The following is an 18,055-nucleotide window of genomic DNA, read 5'->3' as shown; positions in this document are numbered from 1 at the left end:
AAATAGTAAGATGATGTGCTTTAACAATAAGCTTCATCTTGATCCCATCTGTCCACAAGATGCTTTCCCAGGAGAATTTTGACTTCCATACATTTTGGCAAACTGCAGTCTAATTTTTTTATGTCTCTGTCAGCAGTGGGGTCCTCATGGGTCTTCTGTCATAGCGTTTTATTTCATTCAAATGTCAATGGATAGTTCACACTGTCACGGATGCACCCTGAGCCTGCAAGATAGCTAAATTGGGGCTGCTTATCTAACATTTGGACTATCCCGAGTTGCAACCTTTCTTCAATTTTTCTCAGACATCCACATCCGGATTAGCTACAGTGCCATGGGTTGTAAATGTCTTGGTGTTCCTTTGTCGACGGTGCACAAAATAATCAAGATCTCTGGAGATGGACTTGTAACCTTGAGATTGTTGATCCTGTTCAACAATTTTGGTTCTCAAGTTCTCAGACAGTTCTCTTCTCTTTCTGTTCTCTATGTCACAGGTGAGCTTAAATGAGCATCACATGCTTGAAATAATTAAGTGCCAACAATTTTGTCTGGCCCATTTTGGGAGTCGTATGTGAAAATGTGTCAAATTTGCCCTTTTTTCCTTCATTTTTCTTTGTGTTGTTCCAATACACACAAAAGGAAATAAACGTGTAATTGCAATAATTTTCCGGAACCATTTCAAGGGTGCCAACAAGAAAGAAAATCCGCCACACTCAGAAAAATTGATGTTTTGCAAGGTAATTTTATTGATTAGCATATATACATAAGGATGTTTCGACCCGTCCCGATTCTTTGTCAAGGTCACGGAATATCTGAATCGCTTTAATACAGAGTGTAAAAATACAGGCTTGTTTTATTTGGGGATTGCCTAGACCAGGGGTGGGAAACCTCTGCTTCACGGGCCACATACGGCCTGCGAGCAGGTCCCCGGAGTCCGCAATGCTTGGGCGGGAGCCGTATCCTGCCAGCTGCCGGCCCTTTAACCCCAAGTGCACACAGTGTTCATTACAGAATGCTGCCTGAACATGAATGATTAGGTCATCGGGGTGGGTGGGGTTAGCTCCAGGCTGGGCGGGGTTACCACCCAATGCTCTCTCGTCATCCTGACCCGGAAGAGGAGCTGCTGCCAGAGAGTCCAGAGCGATCTCTGTGCCGGCAGCTCTGTGCCCGTCTGTTGGTAATTTCTGTGCCAGGTGATCTGTGCCCCTCAGCCATGTGATGTGTAATCTCTGTGCCCCCATGTGATCTCTGTGCCCTCCAACTATATGCCCCCTTGTGATCTGGCTCCCCCTGTGATCTGTGGCCCCAGCTTTGTTCCCTCCCCCTATGATATCTGTGCCCCCCGCTATATGCCCCCCTGTGATCCCTGTACCCCCCAGCAACATGTCCCCTGTGATCTGTGCCCCCCAGCTATATGCACCCCTGTGAACTGTCTCCCCTCAGCAATGTGCCCCCTGTGAGCCCTGTTCCCCCGTGATCTCTCTGCCCCCAGCTATATGCCCCCTGTGATCTGTGCCCTCCCAGCTATATGCACCCCTGTGATCTGAGGCTCCCAGATTTCTGCCCCCCTGTGATCCCTGTGCCCCCAGCTTTGTACCCCCTGTGATATTTGTGCTTCCATGTGATCTGTGCCCCTTGTGATCTCTGCCCCCCAGCTATGTGCCCCCTGTGATCTGTTCCCCCTGTGATCTCTGCCCCCTCAGCTATATACCCCCTGTGATTTGTGCCCACCAGCTATATGCCCCCTGTGATCTGTGCCCCCAAGCTATATGCACCCCTGTGATCTGAGGCTCCCAGATTACTGCCCCCTGTGATCCATGTGCCCCCTGCTATGTACCCTTGTGATATTTGTGCTTCCTGTGATCTGTCCCCTCCAGCTATGTACCCCTCCGTGATTTGTGCCCCTCAGCTTTGTGCCCTTCTGTGATTTCTGTGCCCCCTGTGATCTTTGTGCCACCCCCAGTGATTTCTGTGCCTCCCCGTGATCTTTGTGCTCCCCCGTGATCTCTGTGCCCCCCATGATCTGTGTCCCTCCGGTGCTCTATGAACCCCATCCAGTGATCTGTGTGCCTCCTGTTGTGAATTCTGTTGTCGGGCTCCCTCCTGTGGTCATGAATGGTACTTCGGCTGGTTCTGTCCATGGACTTCCTCTGGTGGGTGTTTCTGAGTTTCCTTCCACAGGTGACGAGGTTAATTCGTTAGCTGCTGCTCTATTTAACTCCACTTAGATCTTTGCTCCATGCCACCTGTCAGTGTTCCAGTATTGGTCTAGTTCACTCCTAGATCGTTCTTGTGACCTGTCTTCCCATCAGAAGCTAAGTTCCAGCTTGTATTTCTTTGGTTTGCTATTTTTCTGTCCAGCTTGCTATTTAATTTGTTGTCTTGCTTGCTGGAAGCTCTGGGACGCAGAGGGAGCGCCTCCGCACCGTGAGTCGGTGCGGAGGGTCTTTTCGCGCCCTCTGCATGGTCTCTTTGTAGGTTTTTGTGCTGACCGCAAAGTAACCTTTCCTATCCTCGGTCTGTTCAGTAAGTCGGGCCTCACTTTGCTTAATCTATTTCATCTCTGTGTTTGTATTTTCATCTTTACTCACAGTCATTATATGTGGGGAGCTGCCTTTTCCTTTGGGGAATTTCTCTGAGGCAAGGTAGGCTTTATTTTTCTATCTTCAGGGCTAGCTAGTTTCTTAGGCCGTGCCGAGTTGCATAGGGAGCGTTAGGCGCAATCCACCGCTATTTCTAGTGTGGTTGATAGGTTTAGGGATTGCGGTCAGCAGAGTTCCCACGTCCCAGAGCTCGTCCTTTATTATCAGTAACTATCAGGTCATTCCGTGTGCTCTTAACCACCAGGTCCATTATTGTCCTGACCACCAGGTCATAACGGCCTCCCCAGTGATGCCTGTCCTCCAGTGATGTATATCCCCCTCCCCAAGTGCTGTTTGTGCCCTAAGTGATATGTATATTCCCCAGAAGTGTTGTATATCCCGCTGAATACTGTATATCGCCCCCAGTGCTGTATATCCCCCACCTGTGATGTATATAGCCCCCAGTGATGTATGCGACTCCACCAGTGATGTATATTCCCCCAGGGATAGAGACTATAATAATATATATATATATATATATATATATATATATATATATATATATATATATATATATATATATATATATATATATATATACACCCCAGTGCGGCCTGTGCTTCCTAGTGATGTATATATCCCCTCATTGATGTCTATTCCCCCCCAGCCTCCCTGGTTATGAATATGTCCCTGCATCACCTGTGATGTATATGCCCTCTCAGCCCCTCCTGTAATTTATATGACCCCAGAGTCTCCTGTGATGCATATACAGCAGTGTCAATATTTCCTATGTTATGTATATACAGCAGTTCCTGCGTCTCCTATGTGATGTATATTCAGCAGTCCCAGCATCTCCTGTGTGATGTATGTACAGCTATTTCCGCGTCCTCCATGTGATATACATACAGCAGTCTCAGCATCTCCTCTGTGATGTATAGACAGCAGTCACAGTGTCTCCTATGTGATGCTTATACAGCAGTCCCATCGTCTCTTATGTGGTGTATATACAGCAGTCCCATCGTCTCCTATGTGATGTATATACAGTAGTCCCAGCGTCTCCTATGGTGATGTAAATGTTTTACAAAACTTATTATGACAAAAAGTTGACTGCTCTCCTGGCCGACACAAACCTGGAAAAGCAACATGATCAGTATCACCTAACATGACAGCTGTACCAAAGAGAAACAGCTCCAGCCATCACATTAAGGGTGTGTTACCGTAATTAATTGTTTGACTAAATATACCGGGGTAATTTTCAAGGTGATCATTTTTGTGTGGCCCCCGAATGAAGGTAGAAGTTTCCAAATGGCCCCCAGCTGGAAGAAGGTTCCCCACCCCTGGCCTAGACTATCTATTTGACTGAGTATTGGTAATTGTGGCGTGTCCTGTGCCATTGCAGTGTGCAATCCACAAATAACATAAGCCTGTGCTTCTACACCCTTCATTCAAGTGATTCAGATATTCTCTGAGATTGACAAAGACCCGGGATAGGTCGAAACCTCCTTTATATTGTCGCTTATGAACCCCATCTGATTAATCTTATGTATATATGCTAATCATTAAAATTACTTTGCAAAATATCAGTTTTTGAGAGAGTGCAATGGATTTTCCTTATTGTATGCATTGGGATTACGACCCACTCCTCCTGCACCTCTCCTTTAAATTTTGAGTGCAGACCATTTTTTCTACATTGAAACACTTTCAACGATGACTGTAACAATATATTATATGTATATAGTAATGTTTAGTGTACAGTAGGAGAGGCATAGGTTAGGATTTAGGACAGAAGATAGACTTGGTAAGCAATTTAAGTGTAATATATTTAGTGAATGATGTATAGAGTGATAGGTGTTAGTACAATATGCATCATATGCAGCAGGAATTCTTCATAGGTGTAATACGTTTTGACAGAAACTGTAATGCATAATACTGTGAATATGATCTTCCCAACTTCATATGGTAGGGACAGACATAGTTAAAGTTTGGAACTAGCCCATAGAGGGAAAGGAATGCCCCAGTAAAAAGAGTCTGCTTCCTTGTAGGCAGTCAGATAGGAAATGCGTTAACCATGGTCAAATTCAAGTGCAGTGGGATGCTAGCACCAGTAAAAATCTATTGTTCGGGCAGTGGGACACCTTAATGGAATCGCTTGCGGACATTCTTGCAACGTCCAGCGCTCAAGGCTTGATACAGATACTTTGAAAAGTGCCTTATTCTCCGACGTACAGAGGACAATGGACGCGGAACCTAGTGAAGGGAAGGTAATGAATCCAGGGTGCACTGTGGAAAGGAAATCCTGGGGCTGACAAAACCAGTAGACGTAGGGATAGTTCAGGAGACACGAATAGTAATGCTGAAAACGTACTAAGACGTTTTGTGCCCGATACTGGGTGTTACATTCCGTGGAATGTGAACTATCAAGTAAACTTTTGTTAGTTAAAAGAAACTGGGTGTCCCCCAAGTTATGAGCAGTGGCTCCTGAAGATGGAGGCCTGGAAACAGCGGAGGCTTGCGGCTTACAAGCGAGTGTGATGCACCCCATACCTGACAGCACATTGGGACTGATACACCCATTGTCCGTAAAGTGCCAGGATGTTATAGGGCAGCAGCTTGACCAGGGCTACTGCTCTTGGTCGCTTTATATTTTAACATAAAAAATTATGTTTTTTTAATTTTTAATTTTTTTTGTTTACAGTAAACGCAAAGCGAATGATATTTCTAAAATCTCAAGGTCATGGTGCGTTTTTCCCCTTAAGTCTTTCCATCTGGGGTTCATTTCAGCATTATTCACAGATTCAAATTAAGAAAAAAAAAAGTAGGTAAAAATGGAGATAAAATTGTAGCAAAAATGTGTATATTTTACCCTGTGTTTTTCCTGCCAAGACTTTTTTTGGTGCAGAGAAATCTGATGCAAATACTCAGTGTGTCACATAGCCTTAGTGGATAGGTGCAGAGATACTGCAGAAAATCTGCAACATCAAAACACCCATCATAGGAACATGACCTAAAAGAGGGGGAAAAAAATAGATCACAGCACAGACCTGTAATTTTGCAGCAACTTTGTGACAAACTTGGCATCGTAAGACCCGCTGGATTTTCCATAAAGTGGATTTTGAGTCATCAATCTTTCAAGCAAAGACATAGCTGCAAAACAAAACGTGAAACACCACAGCTTTAAAATTACAGATTGTGCCCATTATTAGGATTTGCAGAGAACCACATAAGATTATAGGTGCTCACCTAATCCATGATCAATGGCAAATGGAGACCTTAATATTGGGCCAAGCTGCTTTGGATCACCAGCCAGAACCAACTGCCCTCCTTTCATCACATCCAGAATACCTAAAATTGAGGAAATGTTGAAGTTAGTAACATTTGGCCTTATTTATGGACATTTTTGCTACAAAGATCACTTACAAAGAATGTAATTTTAGAGTTCGACTATAACTGGGCATCCATGTAATATAATGATTACTAGGTACATGTACAGCATGAAAAGAGTTCACTGATGAATATTCCGATACCTGCGACAGCTATTACACACTCAGGCTCTACTGCATGTCCGGATTCATCAATAAACACATGGGAAAAGTGACCAGATGGGAATTTTGCAGATGCAAGCCTGGAAAATACAAGATTGCAGAATGAGACTTTCATTAAAAGAGGTTGTTCACAATCTACTCGTTGAGAAGCCACAAAAAAAGACAAGACCTCCAGAGTGAGATGCAATCTATTTCAATGTTCTCCACTCTGGCCAAGATAAGATGATCTTTATTATAAATACAAATTTTCTAAACAACCCATTCTACAAACCTTCTGAAAGTTATGTACATTTTTGGAGGATACATTCCATTTAAAGGGGATCGGTCAGTAGGATAAACCCGCCTATGCAGTCTATATGGGCATGCAGGTCATAGGAATCTGAATAAAATGACATTTCAAAATCTGTCATCTGCCGTTTCATTCCAGAGAAATCATCATTTTTCTTATATGTAAATGAGCTGTTCCAAGCTATGGATCGGCACTGGTCTGCTGCATGAGAATCTTCCTACAAAGGTTATTTTACATGAAAAGAGGCATTAACAGTGTATTTAATACCTCTCTGCTCTTGTGATCTCAGATCTGTGTTATAACTGGCACATCAGTGCTTCAGCTTCCATTTCACAGTCAGGCAGGGTTGTAATAGTGTTGCAATACAGCAGAGCTCAGAGAGCTGCAGAAAATGTGACAAGTTCAGTTCTCCTGTTCTGTTCTAGGCTGCTTTCACACATCAGGTTTTTGGTTTCAGGCTAAATCCGGCAAATTTGCTAAAAAAACGGATCCGGCGTAAATTGTGAAAAACTGATGCAGCGGATCTGTTTTTTTAGCTGGATCCGGCTCTCTGTACTGCGCATGGTTTTTGACTACCTGGTGAGAGTGTGAGAGAGTGTGAGAGAGTGTGAGAGAGTGTGAGAGAGTGTGAGAGAGTGTGAGAGAGTGTGAGAGAGTGTGAGAGAGTGTGAGAGAGTGTGAGAGAGTGTGGCGTCGGAAACATTCATTCACACATCAGTTCCATGCGTTTATTGCTGGAAATGTCCCTTCAGGCTTTTTCGCCGGACACAAAAAAATGTTGCAGGAGACGTTTTTTGTGTCCGGCAAAATAGCCTGAAGGGACGGAACCGGCACAAAACGGATGAAACGCTCTATGGGAAAAAAACGGATCCGGATTGTGCCTGAAAGAAAAAACCTGATGTGTGAAAGCAGCCTTAGTTACATGTCTTACACTGGTAACTCTTCCTTTCATCTAAAATAATCACTGGAGGCAGATTCTCTTGCAGATCAGTTTCTGGCCAATAGTCCTGAACAGCTCATTTACTGTATATACTCAAGTATAAGCCGACCCGAGTATAAGCCGACCCCCCTAATTTTGCCAAGGGTGGAAATGCAGCATTTACCGGTGAATTTCAAAAATAAAAATAGATCATTATTTCCCCATATCTGTGCCATATAGTGCTCTGCACCATTCATATCTCCCCATAGCTGCCATATAGTGCTCTGCACCGTTCATATCTCCCCATAGCTGCCATATAGTGCTCTGCACCGTTCATATTTCCCCATAGCTGCCATATAGTGCTCTGCACCGTTCATATTTCCCCATAGCTGTGCCCCATATAGTGCTCTGCACCGTTCATATCTCCCCATAGCTGTGCCCCATATATGCTCTGCACCGTTCATATTTCCCCATAGATGCTCCATTGAAAGCTCTGCCATTGCTGCTGCAATAAAAAACAAAAACAAAACACATACTCACCTTTCTTGCTTGCAGCTCCCGGCGTCCGGTCCCGGTGTCTCTCCGCACTGACTGATCAGGCAGAGGGCGCCACGCACACTATATGCGTCATCGCGCCCTCTGACCTGAACAGTCAGAGGGGAGTGGCGCCGGGAAGACAGAGCGGCGCCCGGCGGCTGGAACGGGGACAGGTAAATATGCGATACTTACCTGCTCCCGCAGCTTCTTCCTCTATCAGCGGTCACCGGCACCGCTGATTAGAGAAATGAATAGGCGACTCCACCCCTATGGGAGGTGGAGCCGCCTATTCATTTCTCTAATGAGCGATCCCACGTGACCGCTGAACAGTGGAAGAACTGCAGCACCGAAGACCGTGGGACGGCAGGGGGAGCGTCAGGATCGCTGAAAGCAGGTAAGTATGCCTCAGCGCCCTCACCCCCCGACCCTGCCACCCACCTTGACTCGAGTATAAGCCGAGAGGGGCACTTTCAGCCCAAAAATTTGGGCTGAAAATCTCGGCTTATACTCGAGTATATACGCATATACGAAAAACGTGGATTTCTCCATAATAAGATGTAAGATTGCAGATATCAAGGTACACAAACATCACTGAAGGGGTGAATCATCACTGGAATCATGAAAATAAAGGCTTAGAATTGAGTGGGTCATCAGTGCATGTGTGCTGACATGATGGGTAATTTTATTTCTTCACTCATCTCTGTTAGAAGATTTTGCTAATTTTTTACTACAATGTCCAATTCATAAGCGACAATAAAATAAAAAAATAAAAAAGACCCAAAATCTGCTAACTGGACAATCGAAGGACAATTACTTTTGAGCCACTGGGTAAATATTTGCTGTGACCTTGGGTTAAATAAGGTTTTTACTTAGTTCTAAAGCCCCCGTCTCACATAGCGAGATCGCTAGCGAGATCGCTGCTGAGTCACAAGTTTTGTGACGCAACAGCGATCTCAGTAGCGATCTCGCTATGTGTGACACGTACCAGCGATCAGGCCCCTGCTGTGAGATCGCTGGTCGTGTCGGAATGGCCTGGGCCATTTTTTGATCGTTGAGGTCCCGCTGACATCGCTGAATCGGCGTGTGTGACGCCGATTCAGCGATGTCTTCGCTGGTAACCAGGGTAAACATCGGGTAACTAAGCGCAGGGCCGCGCTTAGTAACCCGATGTTTACCCTGGTTACCAGCGTAAAAAAACAAACAGTACATACTTACATTCAGCTGTCTGTCCCTTGCCGTCTGCTCCTGCACTGACTGCTGGCCGTAAAGTGAAAGTGAAAGCACAGCACAGCGGTGAGTCACCGCTGTGTGACTCACCGCTGTGGCTGTGCTCTGCTTTCACTTTACGGCCAGCAGTCAGTGCAGGAGCAGACGGCAAGGGACAGACAGCTGAATGTAAGTATGTACTGTTTGTTTTTTTACGCTGGTAACCAGGGTAAACATCGGGTTACTAAGCGCGGCCCTGCGCTTAGTTACCCGATGTTTACCCTGGTTACCGGGGACCTCGGGATCGTTGGTCGCTGGAGAGCGGTCTGTGTGACAGCTCTCCAGCGACCAAACAGCGACGCTGCAGCGATCCGGATCGTTGTCGGTATCGCTGCAGCGTCGCTAAAGTGTGACGGTACCTTAAGGCTACTTTCACACTAGCGTTTTCTGGCGTACGTCGCAATGCGTTGTTTTGGAGAAAAAACGCATCCTGCAAATGTGCCCGCAGGATGCGTTTTTTCTCCATAGACTTGCATTAGTGACACATTGCGACGTATGGCCACACGTCGCATCCGTCGTGCGACGGATGCGTCGTGTTTTGGCGGACCCTCGGCACAAAAAAACATTACATGTAACTTTTTTTTGTGCGTCGAGTCCGCCATTTTCGACCGCGCATGCATGGCCGAAACTCCGCCCCCTCCTCCCCGGACATTACAATGGGGCAGCGGATGCGCTGTAAAACTGCATCCGCTGCCCCCGTTGTGCATTACGTTCACAATCTGCGTTGGTACATTGGGACGATGCATGGCGATGGCCCCGTAACGATGCTAGTGTGAAAGTAGCCTTAGTCTGGCAACGCACAAACTGTTGTGCTACAAAGTTGCGTGTACATTTTCAACCTCAGGACTGGACATGCATGCGAGATATTAGTTGCCCAAGATAGTTAAAAATCATCTGTAATGGCATAATACATAATATACAATCCATCACACACACACACAAACACGGGAACCTTATGGCTTGCCCAGGTCCCCCATACTGCCACAAAGTCCTCCTTGCTACAGTGGGGCAAAAAAGTATTTAGTCAGTCAGCAATAGTGCAAGTTCCACCACTTAAAAAGATGAGAGGCGTCTGTAATTTACATCATAGGTAGACCTCAACTATGGGAGACAAACTGAGAAAAAAAAATCCAGAAAATCATATTGTCTGTTTTTTTAACAATTTATTTGCATATTATGGTGGAAAATAAGTATTTGGTCAGAAACAAACAATCAAGATTTCTGGCTCTCACAGACCTGCAACGTCTTCTTTAAGAGTCTCCTCTTTCCTCCACTCATTACCTGTAGTAATGGCACCTGTTTAAACTTGGTATCAGTATAAAAAGACACCTGTGCACACCCTCAAACAGTCTGACTCCAAACGAGAGAGAGAGAGAGAGAGAGAGAGAGAGAGAGAGAGAGAGAGAGAGAGAGAGAGAGAGAGAGAGAGAGAGAGAGAGAGAGAGAGAAAGAAAATAAATAAAAAAAATTCCGATTGACTTTGCATTGGGTTTCGTGTTTCGGTCGATCCCCGACTTTTCGCCATAATCGGCCGATTTCACTCGACTCGACTTTAGAGATAGTCGGGTTTCGCGAAACCCGACTCGACCCTAAAAAAGTAAGAGTCGCTCAACCCTAGCCGTGGGGATAAGGTTGCTTCGGCAAGAAGGGGCGCCAGGCTGAGTGTCGTGCAGGCGGTCACTAGCTTATCAGGACCATTCTAATGAGGATATAACGTTCAAGTGACCTCACCTCCCATAAAGGGAAGCATTGTTACCTTTACTTATTTATAGCATTTCAAAATTTTGTATGTCTTTTTCCTAACATGTATTGTTGTGCTTCTTTTCCCAGTCCGGGAGTACTGGATTTAACCAGGGGGGAGTGGGGGTTTTTTGGGGGTGGGGGGGGGGCTGAGTGCAGCGGCCCAGAGTCCTGGTTGTTGCAGTAATGTCGCTCTGCCGCTAAGGGGAGTGATGTTATGTCTGATTGCACTAAAGGAGTTCACCTGACCACGTATCACAGTCACACATTACACTTCACACTCCGGCCACCAGGGGGAGCAAAAGGCACTATGGATTAGGCCACTCCTCACACTGGTAAAACTGGGGGTTGGATAGGAAGTTAGAACAGAACGCAGCCTGGGAGTGCTCCAGGGAGGACCTGTCAGGGGTGGGTTCCTGGCAGGTACGTAGCAGAATGGACAGAACGTACGGAGCCGCGCCTGCACTACCTTGTGGCGGCATCCTAAGGAAGGACACAAAGCGAAGGATATTGTGGAGAAGTGAGAAACGAAATCGCAGCACAAGGAGATAACCAGTAGGAGTCGTGCCCCGAGAACGGCAACATCCTACTGAGGCGCGTAGCCGGTGGCCGGAACGCCGAGGAAGTAACGGACTTCAAGCATTACTTCAAACAGCGGCAGGACAGTTGATTTTAGGTTGGCTGTCTACCTTACATCACCTAAGCAGACATAGGGGGCAAAGTTGGAGAGGGGCGTCTCTAGGGTCCCAGAATAGCTCCAAGCCTTCCCATCAAATGGGTTCGTCCTATCCAGATATAAACTTGGGGGATGGAGAGAAAGAGAAAGAACAGATACGAAAGTTGTGAGGACTATCCCGAATGCTCAGCAGGGAAGAACTACAACACACAGGCGCTAGTTGGTAGGCACAGATTTCCACCTGCAAAGGGAACCCTGGATGTGCCTTCGGACCGGCCGGACTCAGCCAGCCTAGTTAGCAGTGCTCTGGATTGCGGATCCCGAAGTCTTCAGTAAAAAGGTAAAGAGACTGCAACCCTGTGTCCTCGTTATTAACTGCGCCTCACACCATCACCACCTACACTACTGGGAAGCCCTGGGGATATACTTCACCTGTGGGAAGGTATACCATCTAGCTGCCATTCCATCACCCCCAGCGGACCCCTAAGCAGCGTCGGTCCCCCTGACCGAATACCACAGGTGGCGTCACGATTACTACATCACCCTTTCATTGGACGCCCTTTAGCAGGGTCACGGACCGGGTCCAGCCACCGTGACAACCCCAGCACCGAGACAGAGAGGACCGGTACCGAGAACACCCTGCGGCCCTGCGTCTGGGGGCGCTCCACTTGTGCTGACATGACTGTCCACCGGCAAGGGAGAATCCTAAAAGTGTGCAGTGCATTAGCTGTGAGAATTCAGAAGCTGCGATGTCAGGATTCAGCTCTGCAGGTTCCAGTAGTCGTTACATGGACACTTCACTCATATGCGACTTTTATACTCATGGTCCTGTGACAACGAGCTTCTCTTCCCGCTTCTCTCAGTTTTTCACTAAACATTGAGAGCATTAGGGAGAGCGGCTTGTCGGTACATGACTGAGTGTGCAAATCGCATATGTCCTTGGGGGGGAGGGGGGGCGAGAAAATGAATTCTTGCCCCTGGTGCCAGAAAACCTAGATACACCTCTGCCGGTATGCTACTGCGAGCGGTGATTACCGGGTCCGGTAGAGGGAGGTCTGTGCACAGTACAGCACAGGCAGTGAGGCAGGGACTGAGGGTGTGCACAGAGAGAATGGAGACCCGGAGACTGCCCGTCCTAGTCTACGCCGTAGCCTGGAGCCCTCATTATTATAGGAATATGTCAGTTAATTGTTTTTCTAAAGCTTTATAGTGTAGTTTTAGTTCAGAGTGGGATGGTTAGGGATGAGCTAGCAAGGTGCAGGGACAGGCAGTGATGGCTACTTGCGGACATGTGCGGCAATTGTGGTTTTGCACTTGCGATGATACAAAAAACACTGCTAGCAGTGTTTTTTCCATTGCTGCAAGTACCACATTTGCCGGATCGCGGCAAAACCACAAGTGCCGCACATGTCCGCAAGTCTCATAGGGAATGAATGAGGCCGAACGCAGTGTTGCCGTAAGTGATCCGTTACGCGGCAGATGTGGAAAAACTGCAGGGATCTGTTGCAAAAGGCTACTTTCACATCAGCGATTTATGGCAAAGTCACTGCCGATAGTGTTATACTCACCAAAGGGGGAGGCGGCACTAAAAGTGCCCAGGGCAGCAGAAACTCTAAATACGGCCCTGAAGCCGGACCAGGTGAATGGTAGGAAGCTGGTGGGACTAAAAGCACAGATGGGACGGAGATTGTCCAGGACGAGCAGAGATTGCCAGAAGCGAGGCAGAGGTTGCCAGAAGCGAGGCAGAGGTTGCCAGATACGAGGCAGAGACTGCCAGGAAGAATAGGAGGTTGCCGGGAAGACAGGTAAAGTCAACTAAAGTTGAACTATTTGAAATGAACGAGTCTGGAGTGTTTTGTGAGATCTATGGATCGGGAGCCGGAGTGACAGAAGACTAGGGAGCTCCAGCAACTACGGTAATCTGAGCAGGGTCGGACTGGGGAACCGGGACATCGGAGAATCCTCCGGTGGGCCCCGCCCCCAGCTCCTGTCTCCTTAATTTGTGCCTGCCCTGCATCATGCTCATAGCGTGCGCACAGCAGTGCGCACTTTATTGTATAGTCGGCACAGCTGGCAGACTGCACAGGTGATGGGAAGTGCAGGAGCAGCTCCTTCACATCACCTGCTGCCGCTGCCATTACTCTGCCAGGAGAGCTGTGTATGCCGACCCCCACTTCAGCCAGCACAGTCAGAGGAACAGCTGACTGTGAGGCTGAGAGGAGACGCACACACAGCTGACCCGCAGTCACCTGTTTCCTGTGCTGGGTATGATCTTTGCTCCTCTTCCACAATCCACAAAGCCCTGGACAGCAGTGTAAACGCTGATTGGCTGCAATTCAGCCAATCAGCGTGAGTTTTCTTTGTGTGAGCTCACAGCACAGCTCAGGCAAGGAGCTGTGCTGTGATTGGTGAGCAGTCCTACCCAATCAGCGGTGGAGCAGAGGGAGTCTGATGGCTGCAGTCAGTGTGACTAAGTAAATAACTATATGATGCCGGCACCCTGAGTAGATCTCCGGCCACAGAGGCAGTTAGGGGAGGGGGCCCCATGCATCCTAAAAGGTGACACAATGGAGGGGGCCCACAGTGATATTCTAATTTTCTTGTGGGTCCCCTCCCCCATTGTGTCAATCCACCGCTATTTTACTGTGGCTCCCCTTTCCCTATCTGACTAGGCCCATAGGAATTTAGAGGTGAGACAGTGGGGGAGGGGCCCACAGGAAAATAGAGGTGACAGTGGGGGAGGGGGCCCACAGGAAAATAGAGGTGACAGTGGGGGAGGTGGCCCACAGGAAAATAGAGGTGACACAGTGGGGGAGGGGGCTCACAGGAAAATAGGTGACAGTGGGGGAGGGGCCCACAGGAAAATAGAGGTGACAGTGGGGGAGGGGGCCCACAGGAAAATAGAGGTGACAGTGGGGGAGGGGGCCCACAGGAAAATAGAGGTGAAACAGTGGGGGAGGGGGCCCACAGGAAAATAGAGGTAGCACAGTGGGGGGGGATACACAGGAAAATAGAGGTGACAGTGGGGGAGGGGACACAGGAAAATAGAGGTGACAGTGGGGGAGGGGACACAGGAAAATAGAGGTGACAGTGGGGGAGGGGACACAGGAAAATAGAGGTGACAGTGGGGGGGACACACACAGTGGGGGGGACACACGAAAATAGAGGTGACAGTGGGGGAGGGGACACGAAAATAGAGGTGACAGTGGGGGAGGGGACACAGGAAAATAGAGGTAGCACAGTGGGGGGAGACACAGGAAAATAGAGGTAGCACAGTGGGGGGGACACACAGGAAAATAGACGTAGCACAGTGGGGGAGGGGGCCCACAGGATATTGGGTGACAGTGGGGGAGGGGACACACAGGAAAATAGAGGTGACAGTGGTGACGGGGGTCCTCAGGTAACACCTTTACGACATCCGCCTTACAAGTATGGAGGATCTGTTGGCTCTCCCGTGTGGTGTAGTATATAGAGGATCTGTCAGCTCTCCTGTGTGGTGTGGTATATAGAGGATCGGTCAGCTCTCCTGTGTGGTGTAGTATATAGCAGGGGTCCCCAACTCCAGTCCTCAAGGCCCACCAACATGTCATGTTTTCAGGATTTCCTTAGTCTTGCCCAGGTAATAATTGCATCACCTGTGCAATGCAAAGGAAATCCTGAAAACATGACCTGTTGGTGGGCCTTGAGGACTGGAGTTGGGGACCCCCTGGTATATAGGATCTATCCTGTGTGGTATTTTTAAACGGCATGGTGGGTCCCAAGAATGATTTTTCTCTGGTGGACCCAAGGTACTCCAGTCCGACGCTGAATCTGAGTGTCCTGCTGCACACATTATGCACATTGCAGAAGGGACATTACGTTTCATCTGTGGCCACCTTACAGAATCACACTCCTGTAGGTGTGCATAACATGATTTGCAAGAGCAGCATCACTTCAACATCCTACAGCTACCTTCCTTGGCATTCGCAACGTGCCGATAAAGCCGTGATGCATACACCCTGCTTACAGAAATTTTCAAAGAACAAGCATTGACACAGGGGTGTGATAACATGATTAATGGATTGACTAATTAGGGGAAAACAATGCCCCCCTCAACTAGCTGCCTACTAATTAGCATATCACAATCACGGTTATAAAATAGTTTTTTTTTGCCATATGCAGTAATCTTTAGACGGTAAAATGGTCTGTAAGGTAGTGTATTCATATTCCAATAAATTCATGGTGGTAGTTTAGGGTAAAGTTGTCAGGTCCCCCTTAAATACTTAGTACGTGCTTTATTAGGCAGTTTAGCCTGGGATGTTCTTGGTGGGAGCATTCAAACATACAATCTGATGTATGACTTATGGTCCACAAATTGGCTAAATATAATGGCTAGCTTTACCACGTTCTTATGAAAACTTGACTGTTTTCAAGGTTATCTTACAGAATTTTATATTAGCTATATATCCGAATGCAAAAAAAGAACTGAAATTATAAAATGAAAACTAAAACAAACAAACAAAAAAATCAAATACGGTATACAAAAAACAGCATTTGGAAAATTACTAAACTTTTTGTATTGAGAGTCCTCAGTGGTTGATACCTTTTAATGGCTAACTGAAAAGATGGTAACAAATTGCAAGCTTTCAAGACTACACAGGTCTCTTCATCAGGCAAAGACTAAAACAAATTCTGAAGAATCAAGAATTTTTTATTTTATTTTTTTCTATACTATGTTGTGCATAAATATGTGATTCTTCAGAATTTGTTTTAGTCTTTGCCTGATGAAGAGACGTATGTAGTCTCGAAAGCTTGCAATTTGTTACCATCTTTTCAGTTAGCCATTAAAAAGGTATCAACCACTGAGGACTCTCAATTCTAAATATTTCTATCTACTGGCTAACACGGTACCAAGATATATTTCTTTCCTGTATCAAAATGGAGGATAAACTTTTTGTATCATCAAGTCAAATTAGGTCAATTGAATGTCATTGAGCTGGATGCGCTGCTTGGGACTTTCTTCTACGAACCAGAACAGAAATGTGCATACAAGCAGCGTCAGCTCACATATAATGTATTTAAATGGGCAGCCATTCATACACTGCTCAAAAAAAATAAAAGGGAACACTTAAACTTTGTCAGGCTGCAGAGGTACAATTGTACCTTCATATATATTTTATTGAAATTTGGCCAATATATTCTGGACCAAAACTGCAGAGATGTCACGAAATTTCAGCCCTCTACGGCTTTTCGAAAAAAAAAGTTATTGCAACTTTAAAACGGAATAGTTACAATTGTACCTACTCAGCCGGACGAAGGTTAAACAACAGAATATAACTCCAAGTAAATCAAACTTCTGTGAAATCAAACTGTCACAGTGTTGCTTCCTAAGTGGACAATCAATTTCACATGTTGTTGTGCAAATGGAATAGACAACAGATGGAAATTATTGGCAATTATCAAGACACACGCAATAAAGGAATGGTCCTGCAGGTGGGAACCACAGACCACATCTCAGTACCAATGCTTTCTGGCTGATGTTTTTGTCACTTTTGAATGTTGGTTGTGCTTTCACACTCGTGGTAGCATGAGACGGACTCTACAACCCACACAAGAGGCTCAGGTAGTGCAGCTCATCCAGAATTGCACATCAATGCGAGCTGTGGAAAGAAGGTTTCGTGTGTCTGTCAGCGTAGTGTCCAGAGGCTGGAGGCGCTACCAAGAGACAGGCCAGTACAACAGGAGACATGGAGGGGACCGTAGGAGGGCAACAACCCAGCAGCAGGACCGCTACCTCAGCCTTTGTGCAAGGAAGAACAGGAGGAGCACTGTCAGAGCCCTGCAAAATGACCTTCAGCAGGCCAGAAATGTGCATGTGTCTGCTCAAATGGTTAGAAAAACTCCATGAGGATGGTCTGAGTGCCCGACGTCCACAGATGGGGGTTGTGCTCTCAGCCCAACACCGTGCAGGACGCTTGGCATTTGCCACAGAACACCAGGATTGGCAAATTCGCCACTGGCGCCCTGTGCACTTCACAGATGAAAGCAGGTCCACATTGGGTAGAGCGATCTGTGGAGAGCGATCTGCTGCCTGCAACATTCTTCAGCATGACCGGTTTGGCAGTGGGTCATTAATGGTGTGGGGTGGCATTTCTTTGGAGGGCCGCACAGCCCTCCACGTGCTCGCCAGAGGTAGGCTGACTGCCATCAGGTACAGAGATGAGATCCTCAGACCCCTTGTGAGACCATATGCTGGTGCGGTTGGCCCTGGGTTCTGCCTTATGCAGGACAATGCCAGACCTCATGTGGCTGGAGTGTGTCAGTAGTTCCTGCAAGATGAAGGCATTGAAGCTATGGACTTGCCTGCCCGTTTCAGAGACCTGAATCCGATTGAAGACATCTGGGACATCATGTCTCGCACAAATCCACCAACGTCATACAGCACCACAGACTGTCCAGGAGTTGGCGGATGCTTTAGTCCAGGTCTGGGAGGAGATCCCTCAGGAGACCATCCGCCGCCTCATCAGG

The 18,055-nt window shown here is 47.0% G+C and overlaps 1 protein-coding gene across 1 annotated transcript in view; it reads right to left on the bottom strand.

The window, feature by feature from the left end:
* MOV10 (Mov10 RNA helicase) overlaps positions 1–18,055 on the bottom strand; it is a 154,875-nt gene that overhangs the window by 20,371 nt on the left and 116,449 nt on the right. Inside the window, exons 14-16 of the mRNA XM_069761738.1 lie at positions 6,104–6,201; positions 5,820–5,921; positions 5,621–5,723 (exon numbers count right to left, since the gene is read on the bottom strand). Coding sequence (XP_069617839.1) covers positions 5,621–5,723; positions 5,820–5,921; positions 6,104–6,201 — 303 coding nt within the window. The remainder of the gene's footprint in view (positions 1–5,620; positions 5,724–5,819; positions 5,922–6,103; positions 6,202–18,055) is intronic.

This window comes from Ranitomeya imitator, chromosome 3 (assembly GCF_032444005.1).
Source record: "Ranitomeya imitator isolate aRanImi1 chromosome 3, aRanImi1.pri, whole genome shotgun sequence".
Classification (NCBI taxonomy): domain Eukaryota; kingdom Metazoa; phylum Chordata; class Amphibia; order Anura; family Dendrobatidae; genus Ranitomeya; species Ranitomeya imitator.
The sequence above is the reverse complement of the archived record's forward strand: the minus strand, read 5'-3'. Positions and strand labels throughout refer to the sequence as shown.